Here is a 15808-nt window from a genome sequence, read left to right on the forward strand (position 1 = left end):
CATATAAAACCATATAAACCTACTTGGCAGTTCGGACATCCATGGCACCCTTTAGCTTTTCTTCACTGTCATTTTCAAAGTACATCAACCTGGACTGTCTGAGAACAAACCATCGTTTCTTCCAGTTCCTTCTGGAAAGGGTAGATGATCCACCCCCCTTTTTGTGAAGCCAACCCTGCTTAAGTGCTTCCTGCTTGGAACGAAACCACAGGAAGGTCTCATCTTTCAGGACACACCAGCGTCGCTTCCATGTGTTTATTAAGCCACCTGGCAAGAGAGACAAATGTAGGTTTATATAGGGTTAAAACAAACAACTATATTGTAAAACAGAAGCTGTGATCACACCAAAACTGGAAGATTCTGACCAACAACACTGCAGTTAAACTGAGCCTCTGCTGTAAGCCACAACCCTCATTTTTGCATATCCTTACGGCCACCAATATTGTTGTCAATCTAAAACCCCTTAAATTATAAATTATAATAAGTCTCTATATTACAAAAATATATGTAACATATATATAATGACATATACATATATACAACATATATATAATTAATAAATTATCAAAAAGTCTTACTGCAACATGAGACTAACACTGTTTTCAATGTATTTCAATGATAATCTAAGAAAAGTTTAGTGTTAAACTCTTTCTTTCTCCAGGTTATTGGAAGGTAACAACGTTTAACTCAAAACCACCAAATCTGGCAAAGCTATATTTAGAGTAGGAAATATACCAGTGGGAACTCCATCATACCAAAGTGGTAGACAAGGTACCTTGCACTGTAGTTATATAATAGTCATTAAAAACCTTAACCAAGCCAATATACTCCTGTGATCCCACACAAACTTCTTGCTTACTATGTCAGTAAAAGCCCTGTTACTGACTACTGCATTATTTTGCACACAAACATAGCGATGCATACATTCATCACTGTTCCTATTCCAGGAAAATAAGCTATGCTACAGTGATGAATATCATACAAGGATTCACGGAGATTATAATTTACTAATCAATCATCAGAAGATATACCCAACAGTTTTAACCAGAGAACTGCTGTGTATGTTCTTTCAGAGTTTCTCACACCCTTTTGCTACACATAACCTTTTTTGTGTCTTCCAGATCCAAAGTGATATTTGACTAAGGTCAATAAAATTGAACTGCAGTGTAGAATGCTGTCTATGTTACAAGGTTTTGGAAGCGAGAATCTGATTTCCTCAAAATTCGAGGTCAATTGGTACAATTTGACTTCATGAGTTATTTTTCTACATTTATACTGAAAATTCCATTGTTTGCGAGCCAGCGAAGATAAAATGAAACAGAGGAGGCCCAAAATATTGATCTTTCTTTGCAGAGGGGAAAACCACTGATTTAGTGGTTTTAAACCACTGATTTAGTGATTTAAACTCCTGCAGAGGGATAAACCACTGCAAGTAACTCAATTTGAGAACAGCTCAAATTAAATAAAGTCACTTTTCATCATCCTTTGAAAAATAAGAAAATGGCTTAACTCTACAGGAATTGGAGTATAAAATATAATAAATATTTCTGGTTATTTTGTATATTTAGCAAATTCCGATTCACCCAGTACCTTTCATGTACAGAAAGCTGTGAAAGTAGGGCAGGCTGACACAGCTATAGACTGAATCCCTCCGGTAGGAAAGTTCATCATCTGTATCAAACCTGGAGTCAAAATCTTCTTCACTGTCTTCAAACTACAGAAGAAAGGAAATAAAGATCAAAATCTCTCAGGAAAGAGTTTAGATAAGACTGGTTTAGAAGTCTCTAGCTAAAACATTTTATCATGTATTGCAACAACATGATTCCTCATTGTTTTTCATACATCTAACAAAGGAAGGAGTATATTGCAGTAAGTTGCAGCTTAAACTGTGTGATTACACAACAAATACACCCAGGATGGCTCTTTGACTGGTTTTCACTGCTTCAACTGTAATAGCTATTCTAGTGTTAAAGTTTTCCTTCTAAATAAGTCAGTGTTGCTGAAATACCTTTTCACCTGATGAGACAGTCTCACAGAACTACTCGGTGAGTGGTAAAGGAAATCACATTCTTTCAAAAATATTTGTAGGAGTAAAGCCCACAATAGTCTCAGTAAATAGCACTGAAAAGGAGATCCTCAGTATGACTGTCTGTTTCAATAATTTTAATATCTGCCATCATGTGAACTTTACTCTCCAAGTAATCTCAAAATATGCCTGTCATTTCAGGGACTTCTTGAAGCAGCTTATTTTCAATACTGTTGCAACTTGCATGCAACTGAATCTTTTTTTCCTGAAATCAATTTCCCAACATGCTATCTGGTACCCCAGTAATAGTAACTTAAAATAAATACAATAACTTTGCTTATAAATGGCATCCAAGGCCATGCACTGAACTCCTCTAAGTAATATGCAGTTCTGCATTATAACAGTTAAAACCATATCTGTGCAGAAGCCCAGGACTGCAAGTAGCATCTGAGCTACATCTGACTCTAATGCACTCACCTCAGTGGCATCTAGATGGCAACAGACAACTATTTCCATATGCACTCTAAGCAAATCTAGCTACACAATGCAGACTTTTCTCAGAACAGCTACAGTGACTCTACGGGGGTACAGCAGGGAAAAAAAAATCAGAAAGCACGTATCATTTATAAGATAATAAAAACAATGATACTTACAGAAGACTGAGCTCCTTCAGAGCTAAATCGGTATGCTCCAGAGCTATTGTACGTCCCCACTGAGCACCGGTAGTCTGGTGACCACTGGCTACTATGTGAGTTAGAGAAGGTCACACTGCTACCAGAAGTAATAGCACCATCTTCATAATCGTCTTGGTCGTAATCGTAGTCCCCGTCAGGAGAAATAAGTTCCATAGAATTTGGGGGTCTACACGACACATTTTCTGGCATGCAGTATGTGGATTCACCACTTGAAGAGTTGTGGAGACTGACTGTGTCATGGGCAGGAGGTATAAGCATGGTGTCGCCAACAGCAGGAATCGTTGGCACCACAGTATCATTCATATAGGGATCTTCTTCTGAGGAATCATCACTTGTTCTGATGCCACTGGTTCTTTGATCAGAATGGCCATGCTCACTCGGGTTGGGCGAATCCTTAAATGCATCATCATCAGCTTCAAAGCCCTCATCTACCTCCTCCTCAGGATATGGCTGGCTGAAGTTAAAATTGGGCTTTTCACTACAGGCATTTCCAGTCTGTTCAGTCAGCTCAGCAGGATACCCACTGCCCACAGAGAGAGACCTCTCAATGTTTCGGACACATTCGTCAATCTCATCAAAGTTCAGAGATTCCAGGAACTCCTGGGCTGCTCGACATGCTTCATCCTCCAGCCGCCGGAGCTCCTCGTCTCGAAGTTGCTGCAGCCTCTGTAATGAAGCCTCTGTCAAGGACAGCTCCTGCTGCTTCTTTACACGCTGCAGGTCTTCGATTTCTTTTTCCAGACGCAGGATTTCTTCCACCTGCCTGCTTTCCTTCTGCTTCTCCACCTCTTGCTTCAGCTCTGCCTCCTTCTGGGCTTTCTGAATGGCAGCCAGTTCCTGCTTTTTTCTCTCTTCTTCAGCCTGCATATAAAATAAAACAAAACAAAACAAAATCAAATAAAGCCCCTAAGTGCAAGATTCCTTCTTAAAATTTATTTCTAAAGCAGTATACTGCACCATGCTCATGTGTTTAAAAGGCAGCCTACCTCTATATCAGCAAGAAAAGGAAAGAAAAAGAAAAATTCAAACATGATTCCATTTGTTCAGAGATACTGGAAGCTCAAGTATGTGCAGAAAATTCAATCTTTTCCAGAAATTACATGAAGCATGAGGTGAAGGAAATGTCCATGCAAACAACTGTATCGAGTTTCCTTTGGCTTTATCTGCCAACTCCTGTAATAAGTTTAGTTTAAATGCTACAGATGCCTTTTATTTCTTTAATTGCTGGGTTGAGATACTCAAATAAACAGGATGGCTGAAAGCATTAGGAATATAATTTACCTGCTGGGCAAGACGCTCTGCTTCTTGCCTTTGTCTTTCCCTAGAAGTGAGGGAAGAGAAGCGGTTAGTCAATCAAGCTCAACATAAGCTCATCACATTCCTTTTCTAGAGCAACAGCTCAACTTACAGGGATCATCTGCCACGTGGAAAAGAAAGCCAAAAATAAGGTCACCATGAATGTTTGTGAATATGAAACTACTATGATAGCTACGTGAATCTTTTAGCAAAAGAAGCAAACGTTTCCAAAATCCCTTGATTTGGAATAGCCTGAAATAAAAGGCTATTTAGACCAACATCTAATATGGCACAGACAGGAGAGTGATGTAAGACAGTATACTGCACCTTTCTTCCTCCTTTTTTCTTCTTTCTTCCTCTTGTCTCTGCTTCTCCTCTAGTCGCTCCCTGTAAAGACGTCGAGCAAGCTGGCCTCGCCGCTGCTTCTGAAGAACTATGGCTGCTTTCTTTAAGCACAGGAACTTTTTCCTTCCACTGAAGGCTCTGTAGTTCTTCTGTATCACAACCACATAGTAGAGAACCTTTCTATACCGCTTTCTGGGGGGAAAAAATAAAGCAAAATTCTAATGAAACAATGAACTAAGGAGCAGTTGTGAGGGATCTTGCCATGGCGACCTGCAATCACAGAATCACAGAATATGCCGAGTCGGAAGGGACCCAGAAGGATCATCAAGTCCAACTCTTAACCCTGCACAGGACCATCCCCAAGAGTCACACTACGTGCCTGAGATTATCATCCAAACGCTTCTTGAACGCTGTCAGACTTGGTGCTGTGACCACTTCCCTGGGGAGCCTGTTCCAGTGCCTAACCACCCTCTGGGGGAAGAACCTTTTTTTAATATCCAACCTAAACCTCCACTGACACAGCTTCAGGCCATTCCCTTTGGTCCTGTCACTGGTCACAACAGAGATCAGTGCCTGCCTCTCCTCTTCCCCTCATGAGGAAGTCGTGGACTGCAATGAGGTTTCCTCTCAGTAGTAGCTCTAGTTCTGTGATGGTTTCCCCACTGTAGTTCACATTCTTCTCCCTCTGAGAAGAAAGAGATTTTCTCATTGCTTTGACAGCACTGCCTGTGTCTTCATTTAAGGAAACGCACATTACCTGTCTTACATGTTCTTATCCTCCTGACACGGAGATGCTAAAAGGACAGGTCTGTGTGTGTGCACACATGAAGAGAAAGAATATACATAGATAGTCATCTCACATCTCTAAAAAGAAAGACCATCGACAGCAGGATAACTTTGTCATTAAAAAAAGGATATACTTTTTAAGTAACATACTGGTCAGAATATAAGAACAGGGCTAATATACACATGAAAAGAAATTACCTCATTATGCAAACAAGCTTCCTTAAACTGTCCTCAACTGACTTGTAAAAAAACCAGAGAAATAAACAGATGGGATGAGTAACTCCACCTAACACATAATGCGTGAAGCCAGGTAGATAAATGAAACATTAATCAGTAACCTAATGTCATGGTTCTCTAAGAACCAAACAGATTAGTTTTATTAGCCTTTTCTTTTCTCACCATGAGGAAGCAAAGATAAATCATGATCTCAGCTGGTAACTTGGGGCCGCCCCACTAGGTGCCATCCACCATGGATCTAACACCATGGATCTAATGCCATGATACAATCCAATGGATACTGGCTGACCTCCAAATTTTTACACTGTCCTATTAATTATATTAAACCTTTGTTTTATTCATGGGTATTTTCAGCTGGTATTTTCAAAAGCCACTTACCATATTTGAATGCCCGGTCCTTAGAAAAAGTTAAGAATCATCTCAGAAGGATTTAACTCCTTGACACCCCATCCGCTTATTTCAAATCCTGATAATTAATATTCTCATCTAGTCACTTACCGGGCTGCGTAACCTAAGATGTGTGCTCGGATGATCATTGCTGCCTTGGTGACTTCCACTTCTCGCTGTTTCTCCAACTTGTGTTCCAAGGACTCCCGGAGAAACACCTACATAAGAAAACTTCTGGCTTAACAACTTTTGGAGAACATTATATTTAAAGGACAGCCATAGTACTGCCAATATTAGTCCAAACAGCAAGCCTCAGCTTTGAATTCAGAGACAAATGTACTATTTCCTCAGCAGAAAATAAAGTATTCTTTTAAAAGAAAATATTTGTAGATGATCCTCTAACTTTGGATTTCAGTGGGAAGAGTGATTACTGGAACTTTTAATTAAGAGCAGGGTTTTTCCAAAAAACCCCATAACTACTGGATTCACTGAACAGCCTTTCCCACCAAAGATTAACACGGGTCAGAGAAGCTGCAGGACTTATAATGAACTTTCCATTTTGAGGGGCAGTAATACCACCCCAAAAATTTAGCTGTTCCACAGTCCCATCAGATTGTGTCTTACAAGCCTTGCTGCTTCCAATGACACTACTATAGGACTGCAGAAGTAAACAGAAATGAGAGTGTTTTCATATTCACATTGACTTGACTGTGCTTTCCTGCTGTTACACAGAAAGAGCTGCCAGGGTCAGACACCCCACCACAGCCAGCCACTCTCCCATGGGTAGACTGCTTCCCAGGCTCTCTTCCAAGCACTAACCTGGATCACTCACCTGGACTGCCTAGTGCCTCTTAGAGGCAGCTTTAGCATGTGGCATTGACATACACTGAGCTAACACAGCTTATTTTACCTTAAATGAATAAAACTGCTTCTCCAGACAAGCAGGGTCATGGGGAAGGCAGCTTCCCTCTTCCACCTGCCTTGACATCTGCTCTTTACCACACAGTCACACACTGGTGAGCTATCTGCTGTCAGCGCTTTTTGCAGCTCTTCTCAACTTCTCTTTTTTGAAGGCCAAGTCTGCTGGTATCAGCTATAGGTGACAACAGCCTGGCATGCCTAACACATGGGCAGCTGAAAATAGCCAGTGCAGTGATATGTTGATTAAACAGGATGAGAGCCAGGCTGCACACCACAACATGGCAATAAGGAAAGCTCACGGACAGGGTGGGATCTGGTAAGGGAGAAGGGCTGTAAAGACATCTAAAAGCAGGAATCTTTCCTTGAAGTGTTTTAGGTTTTCTCTTGCTGTGAAAAAAAAAAAAAAAAGCACCAACCTAAAAAAAGAACCCCAATGGACTTCTGGGGGTGTTCAAATGCAAAAGAAGGTAGTTTTCCCTCTGCATCTATTTGAAAAAAAGCCCATCATCAAAGCCAAAGCGGCAGCACTCCTGAGGAGAGGCACGGTTACGAGTTTTGAACGAAACTAGAAAGAGACTTTCTAGCACAAATTACCCAACAGTAAGGAACATAAAAAGTTCCACAGAAAGTCTCAGAGTTCCAATGTCCAAGTTGCACTGGGCAGCTCTTTCTATACAATGTTTTTACTAGTAGAAAAAGCCTTTTCTTTCACTCAGTGGGCAATGTTTCTTTGGTCTGAACACAGTAGCTTTAAAAACACACCAAAATTCTGCTTCAGAGAGGCATTCAGCTACTTCCTGAACAGAAATGGATGTTAAGCAGTCGTTAAGCTCAGGTTAATGCCTTTTCCTGAGCAGGTGCATTGCAGCTGGAGATGTAAAAGACAAGAAAAAAAAAAGTCACACTGAAGCTAAATCATTGCAATGTCATCATTATCAATTTTAAATAATGTAGGGGCAGGAGAGTGCCCCATCCCATGTTCAGTCTGAAACCAATGCCCTCTTGTTTTCCTCTACAATAAGCTGTTTATGAAGACTCTTACAAATGCACAGGCAGCTCCTCGGGGAGGACGAGCCCAGGCCCCAGGCAGGGAAGTTACAACAGAACTCTGACTCCTGCCAAGGTCCTGACGAGCAGCTGATTAAAACAATTTCAGGTTCTGATAAATATATGTCCCTAAGATGCCAAAGCACTCTCCGGGGTCCATGCATAAATACTGTCAACACACTATATCAATAGAAAACACAGCTCAGCTCTGCAGCTGAATGTTACCACTGTGCTGTCTGTAAGCCATTGTCTACAAAAATGGGATGGAAGATGACATCAATTGCTAACAGAATATTTCATATTCTATTACAGTAACTGTAAAATGATTAAAACAACTTTCCCAACAGAAATCTGAGACTCCTTAAGCACACAGAATGGAAGAAACCCTTCAAAACTTTGCAGTTCTCAAGAGAAAAGGATAAGGGGAAGTGTGTTTCATACAGAAATCAATAAGATTTTAAAAAATATTTTTGCTACCTTATGGCACTGAGAAAGGTTTTAAAAAACTTTTTAATATTTAGGAAATCTCAAATCTTGCAATGGGGAATCTTCTCTTGAGTCCACAATGCTTGTGAAAGCATTTGTTAAAGTCCAAAAGCACAAATCACAAGCTGTTTTCTGAAATCAAACTTGCAAAATGAGCATGCAAAACCACCTGGATTGTTTTACTTCTCAAATTAAAATTTGATTATTTTAATTAAAATAATTTGATTAAAAAAAAAAAAGCTCTGGGCTACATCAATGTCTAGTTTACCTCTGAAAAGGACTCTCGGATTAGAATGACAAACACACCTTGGAGCTCAACTCTGCCACATGAACACTGGCTAAAATTCCTTCCCGATTTCTGCCACTGAAGAGGCATCATGTAGGTGGGTTTACTAGTATGAGTGGAGCTCCCTGCAGAACAAAAGTGTTAGCTCACATGCTCCATATTTCTAAAGGTGATGAAATCCAAATGCCATATTTCAAGTTCTGATCCTCACCAGTGCTATCACTTGTGAGCAGTGACAGAAAATTCAAGTGGACTCTTTCTCCACGACTGAAATCACTAAGTGCCTTGGACAGCAAATTCCTCAGCACAACCATTAATTGTTGCTATAAGGGTTTCAAGAGCACCAACAGGCATGCACAGCTTCTTTTAAGGCCAGAAGTAATTACCATTACAACTACATCTCTGCAGCTGTGCAGTCTAAATCCTATCCCCTCAGCTTTGTACGAGCACTAGCCCCACAATATGCACAGTCAGATTATTTTACCTTATTTTTTCCAAGCTGCCATTCAGTGCTTGTGTTGTCATACAGACGAAGTAGGACGGCACATTTTTCATTTAAATCTTCAGGCAGAGTTAAGTTTCTCATGAGGACTTTATACCTGGCAAACAAAAAGTATTTATTGCTTCATTTAAGTTCTATTTTTGCCATATTGTTTTTTTTCTTTTTACTTTTATTCCTCAACACAGGAATGTTGGCTTGGTACCCGTGATTTACAGCTGAAGTGCACAAGTCAGTGTGTTTACCTTTTATAAAAGTCTTGAAAGGGCCTCCGGACTGGGAAACCAGCCCTCCGAATCCTGACCGTCTCCAACATCCCAGAATAGCGCAGCTGGTTAAGCACCACAGTCTGATCAAACTGGTCTGGCATCTAAAATGAGCAGGTTCAAACCAACAGTTTTAATACCAATGGTTAGAGATGTCAGGGGAAATAAAGAAAGGGAAAATTGTATGAATCTGAAATGCACAAAGGCTTAAAACTGGCTACACAATGTCTTACAGGATATTAGCAGTTCTGAGCATACAAAAATGTATCTACAGAGTGAAAATCACACAGTAATTACACAATATCATTTCCACAGACATCATTTCCACATTTACAGTCATTTAATCTAATCGGCTCTCTTTTTCCATTTCATGTATCTTTGCAGACCATTGTTGTGCAGGAAGAAACAACAGGAAGATGCACAGGCAGCTAAGAGGTCAACAGCTATAAGGTTGAGTATTTTGCTTCTTTAGCAATTGAATTTAAAGTCCCTGTAGATGACTCCAAACGTTGAAGATACACAAATACAGTGGTATGATTTTAATAAAAAGCAAAACCAAAAGGAGAGAAAATACTCAATTTTTAGTACATTGACAATTATCTGCTATGGACACGGATGAAAATTTGCCAGTGGTACCTCAAATCTTTAATAAGCTGTATTTAAAAGAGTTTCTATTTGCTGCTAAACAATAAAAATATTCTATTCTGTAAACAGAAAAAAAAATCTGCTTATCTGAAGTAAGTTTCCCTTAGTTTGCCTGAAGTTTTTTCAGCATAATTTTTCATTTAGAAAACAGATAACCCCACAGCCACTCAGTTATGAAAACCTGTGAATACTGATCAGTATGATTCTGCTGTTGGGAGCCTCAGCGATCCTGTCATCCCATCTGTGGGTTACCTGTGCTTTCACCATCCTTTGAGGTAAACCAGCCACAGCCATGCAAAGCTACTCAAGATAGCACTAACTGCTGCCTGGCAAAGCACGGGCAACCCCTGTACTGAAATGCCACATGTAAATAAAACATTCAATTTATCAGCATGATTTATCATCATCCACTTTAAACCATCAACTTACCCTCCTGCACAGTCATTTGCAGGGCTGCAGTACAGTGTTTAGTATTCTGCAAGAAGTTCAGACAGGGGGATCTCACAGACACAGTCAGGGGTTCACATAAAGATCTTAAGGTCTTCAGTGACAGGACAGCAACATCAAGCACTGGGCAACTATAAGTCAGAGGACTCTCTTGGTATTTATTGACCGTCTTTAAACATGCCTCTTGTTCAACTTAGCAAATAAATTACTCCCCCAAACTCAGGAAAGCACAGACTCAAAAGTTCATTTCAAATATCCAGTATAACCTTTTCGATCAGTGCCTTTATCCACAGAACAAAACACTACATGCTGATGATGACACCTCTGAGTTGTCAATTAGTTAGCTTCAAAAATTTTGATAGATTGGCTTCTACCTTCCTCCTTTAAAAGACAAAATATCTAAACAAAAAGTTTGCTATTCTTCCTTTCATTAATTTGTTTTCTGGAGCAGAGATGGGAGGCTCCTCTGCAGATGCAGCAGCCCTTCTGCGCCAAGCTGCTGTAAAGCTGCACAGACGAACAGTCCCCATCACTCACTGTTCCTCCAACAGAGAAAGATTTTCCAATGGAAAAACACCACAGCCTGGCCCTTCCTCCACAGTCAATAGCACCGAACAAAACTGAATAAACATTTGTGCTCTATAAAGTGGCTGGTTACCTCAGTGGGCCTCGTCCTGCCTGGGGTAGTTAACACTCCGTGTGTACCAACAGGACCCAGTCTGGTGCCAGTGGGTAGACTGGGGCTATGGGGAGGAATATCACCCACTGCCAGCAGCTCCTTTTGCCCTCTGAGACAGCATCCAAAGGACACTCTAGAGCTACATCAACTCCGGACCACTCTGGCTGTTGTAACATTAATGACACTGTTACAAATGTGATTTAAGGTTTTATTTCAATACCCACATGTATAAAAAAATGAAAATTCCAAAAGGGAAAAACGCCTCTGTGAAAGATGCCAACAAACTCATCTTTCTCGACAATGTGTTTCATTTGAATTTTGCCACCACAAGTAAAATACGCCATGAGCAAAATCTTTGTATTTTAGTGAACACACAGTATGAATGCTTACAATGAGGATATTGATATTGTCATGACTGGTTTTGCCAACAGTGTTTTTTATATGTCTCCACTTTAAGGCAGCCAAGTGACTGCTGTTAGTTAGGGAACTAGCCTGGCAAAGTTGCCCTTTTCATGTCCATGCACACACCTATCTGCCTCTTTCTGTGCACATGACTGATGATGCTTGACAGGAAAGGCAGGAAAGGACATAAAAATCATAATGAAAAACATTCACTTTTCAACTTGTGTACCTGAAGGATGATGCTTGCCACAAGTGGACACAGGTCAATATATCTCTTTTTCTTTAACAATAAAATTACTTTTAGTCCATTAACTCCCCCCAAACTCACTGGCTCAAAAGGTGACATTCTTCATAAGACTTGCAAACACAACACTATTTTTGGTGCGTTGAGGTGGGGAAGCAGATGCATAGATGGGAGTGGGGATACAGCAAAGCCAGGCAAAATGCTAGTGACATGACAGATGTCTCTCTCACAAGGCAGTTTCCCCTTGCAAGAGAGCACCTCCCACTTTAAAAGCCAGATGGCTGCTGCACCACCTAACCCTTTTATTGTCACCCCCAGGCACTTAAAGAGTCAAAAGTCACTCACAACTGGCTTGAAAAGTCATGTTACTGTTTTAAAAAATTTTTTTGGGTAACAGAGGAAGAGGTAACATTTTCATAACATTTTTCCTGTACCTACAGAAATTTGAAATAGTCCTGCTCTGTCACCAGAAGGTGGGCTAGTCACACAGACACCTAATTTCAAATACTTGCATTTTTAAAGAAAACCATGAAACATTGCAAGAAATGTTAGCATGGGATCAATGCAGGGCAACATAAAGACCATTGCAATTTTAATCACATACTCCATCACTTTACATTGCTAGTTATTTTTAATTACTCACAGACACGAGGCTATTAAATTGGAGAGTCAAATCCTCCTGGCATATCATTGGAATTACATTTGCAACAAGTATGGCTGCTCTGAGTAAACCAGGGTGGCGGTAAGAGATGTGCTGGACTCATCTCTTGTGTTTTCAATATGGAATACTAGAAGATACCCCCCACTGCTTGGGGGTTTTTGACTGAGCCATCACAGCAGCTCCTCAGTCCTCAGTATGGAGAAGAGCTGTAGCTGGTCATAGAGGGAGCCAAAACCCTAAACACTGAAATGCATCCAGGGTTTCCCATATCTAACAAAACCAAACAGAAGTAACAAATGCATATATACTGGCAGTCACAGCAATACAGCAAATCCAACTTACAACTTGCCAAAACTCAGGTAGTTTTACTCTATGGATGAAAAGGATTTCAGCCTCAATCATACAAACACTTGCAGGCAGGGATAACTTTAAGCATAACTTCACTCAGAAAGACTCTTCATAATAAAAAAAATCAATTGGTTGAATAAATGTACATGCAACAGTAAAAATTTGAAATAATTCCTAAAACTAAGACTCCTGCAAAGTAAAATCAAATTTATAATAGAGAAGGCAACAAGAAAGGAAGTCAATTGATAGTTTCCCAAACTGTCTGAGATGCAATTAACTCAGTTTTCAATAGATAGTTCACTTTTATCATGGAATGGCACCACTAAACAACTACGCGCACAAAATCACCAGACAACATCTGGAATCACACCAATCACAGCCATGTTGGGGCACTGAGCAACATAAGTATGAAACTAATAACTACAAGTCAGGTCTGTTCTACTTGATAAGGGTTGGTTTTTGTGGTGCAGACACAACTTGTAATTCATTATTTCCCGAATCCAAAAGTCTCCACTGAATTTGTACCAGACAGCACCAACGCCAAGTCTTTAATGTGACCTGGAGTCTCTGCTGGTGAGACTTTGGCTCCTTAAGCTGCTAAATGCTTGCTCTGATCTGTAGTGAGTCTCCTAAGGGGCAAAGCTTCTGCCTGAAATCACAATTAGAAGCACCATTAGGACAGACATCTAACACCTATGGATAATTTTAGTAACAAAATAGTTCCTTACATTACAGTCTGACTGAGTTTTAAAAAAACACCATCACTTTTCCCTGTACAGTACCCTTAATGAAGACCCCAAGCATCTGAGTAACACAGAGAACACAACACTTTTTCGTTCTTTGAATCATTTGTCCTGTTGAAACACAGAGGATACCTGACTTCACTCTGAGGAAATCCTTCTTCCTTTCTGAACTCCTGGCTGCCTCACAAGTGTACAGGCACAGTAATGACAGATTACAGACTTTATGTAGGCAGGAGGGACTTCACAGAGAGACTGGGGCGGGGAGGAGGAGAAAAAGGGAAAAAAAAATCCCAGTCCCTTGTTTCTAGATTTCTCTCTAAGGATTTGAGTAGAACCAAGTCAGCTTTGCTTAGAAATGTCTTAGAAGTGTTGATTTTCCTGGCTTAGGAAAGTGTTTTGTGGAAGATACATGCAGAGGAAGAAAAGAGGATGTAAAGAAGTAATTTTTTTATTTAAACACCAGTAATTTTTGTCCATGTCTTAGTTTTTTAAAATCTGCTCTTTTACTCCTAAGATGAAATCCTGGCAGTTTTACTCTGGAGAAAACCAGCAGCAAATAAAAAGAGGTCAGTCTTTCTCTGCCTTAGCTTAGGTTTTGAACTTTGATGACAACAGCTTCAACAGATTTTCAACCTCAAAACTGTTGCATTTCCAGCACAAGGAGGACTGTAATCTGTGCGTGTCCTGCCCAAGGACCTGGAGCATCAGGTCCCACTCACCTAAGAGCCTATTTCAAGGAAAGAAACCCTCTCTGGTCTTCTCCAGCAAGCAGTTAGCTGTAACTGGAACAGGTATGGGTAGAAACATAGACAAGTTTGATACCTGCTTTGTTTTGGAAGACATTCCCTTACTGTCCCAGAGTATTTGTGTTCAGACAAACACTATAACAGTACAGGAGAATAGAACCAAAAACATGCCACAGCTAAAGTTTATTTGGGATTTCTACTGTATGGCACTGGCAAGTCAAGGAATATTTGAAATCTGAAATAACAGTTAAGTGTTTTGCACATCCAAAGTCCTCCTGGCCTTTATCCACACACCCACCCTAAAACCCCATAAAAAGACTGTAAAAATTACTAACATTGCTGGTGATAACTTGCTAGAAAAAGTGCATGGGTATACTACAACAACCCGTGTCCTCAAAAAAGATTCTGCTGCAAATTCCGTGCTGGATTTCACTGCAAACTCAGTAATGATAAGCTGGATCTTTGGTACAGTCTCTACAGGTCTGAACGTGAAAGTGCTGCATTTACCAGCAGCAAGCAGTTTACAGGATTAGCTGATCTCTTCCAACTCCAACTACTGCATTTGACCTGCATGACTCATCTTCCAGCCCTGAGTATTTCAGATAAGAGACAGACTTCAAAATTAGCCACCCTCATGCCACAGGTTAGAGTTTCCTGTGATAAAAATAGTACTGCATAGAAGGAACGCTGTAATCTTAGAGATCTTCTACTGTACCAAAACACTCAAAGCAGGAGACTCAATAAATGAATGTCAAAATGCTTTTGTATTTATATTCAGCCTATCACCCAGCTTACTTTACAAGCAAGGGCATCTCAAGGTCATTTTTAAGACAGCAGCACATTAAAGAGCTGTGAAGTAGTACATTACCACACTGACTATTTGCACCAGTGTTTGAAGATTTCAACTAGGTCAAGACATTAGATACATCTACAGAGATACTGTGGTCATATTTCAGGTCATGCTTGACTATATTCAGCGAAGATAAAAACCGGAACTAACTTCCTTACTGGGGAAAAGATGCTCAAATGATTCTGACTGGCTTGCTGAGATTTCATGCTTTCATCAATAACGAACAACAAAATCACAATCCCAGATCTATTTAATCTACTTTTTATTACTTATTGTCACTGTACTCTTGTATTTCAGAGTAATCTGTCTGTTTGATTTGTATAGACTAAATGCTACCCCTGAATAAATACACAACAGCCTCTTTGTGAACCTTCCTTTTTAAAGGTATCCGGAATTTCTTCTAAAGGAATACAGAATTTGCTCTCTCTCTCATATGAGCCCAGAGGAATGTTAGCTACTCAAAATAACTATCCTTTCTTATACACTGGTTAAAACTTTGTGGAATAGGAATGGGTTTTTAAAGGCACAGGCTTGATCATCAGAGACACTGAAGTTTTCTAAGTGCATATATAGAGCTCTGTAAGTGGTTGTCTAAATTTTCAGCTAAAGTGAGCCCTTGTTGCTTGAATACATTATTCAGGGACTCCATTGAAATGCACAGCAAGTCTCATGAGCTGTTAGTCCCAAAACAGCAACTGCAGGGCCATCCATGTGAGACAGGCAATTAAAAGCATTTGGGAAACAGGGATTTCAGGTTTGAAGCCTT

The 15808-nt window shown here is 40.1% G+C and overlaps 1 protein-coding gene across 1 annotated transcript in view; it reads right to left on the reverse strand.

Moving 5' to 3' along the window:
- Positions 1 to 15808, reverse strand: part of MYO10 (myosin X) — a 161385-nt gene that overhangs the window by 23069 nt on the left and 122508 nt on the right. Inside the window, exons 20-27 of the mRNA XM_027663778.1 lie at positions 9257 to 9381; positions 8997 to 9111; positions 5884 to 5990; positions 4345 to 4554; positions 4003 to 4042; positions 2680 to 3582; positions 1591 to 1714; positions 24 to 267 (exon numbers count right to left, since the gene is read on the reverse strand). Of these exons, the coding sequence (XP_027519579.1) occupies positions 24 to 267; positions 1591 to 1714; positions 2680 to 3582; positions 4003 to 4042; positions 4345 to 4554; positions 5884 to 5990; positions 8997 to 9111; positions 9257 to 9381 (1868 nt within the window). The remainder of the gene's footprint in view (positions 1 to 23; positions 268 to 1590; positions 1715 to 2679; positions 3583 to 4002; positions 4043 to 4344; positions 4555 to 5883; positions 5991 to 8996; positions 9112 to 9256; positions 9382 to 15808) is intronic.

This window comes from Corapipo altera, unplaced genomic scaffold (genome assembly GCF_003945725.1).
Source record: "Corapipo altera isolate COAL_440 unplaced genomic scaffold, ASM394572v1 73, whole genome shotgun sequence".
NCBI lineage: Eukaryota > Metazoa > Chordata > Aves > Passeriformes > Pipridae > Corapipo > Corapipo altera.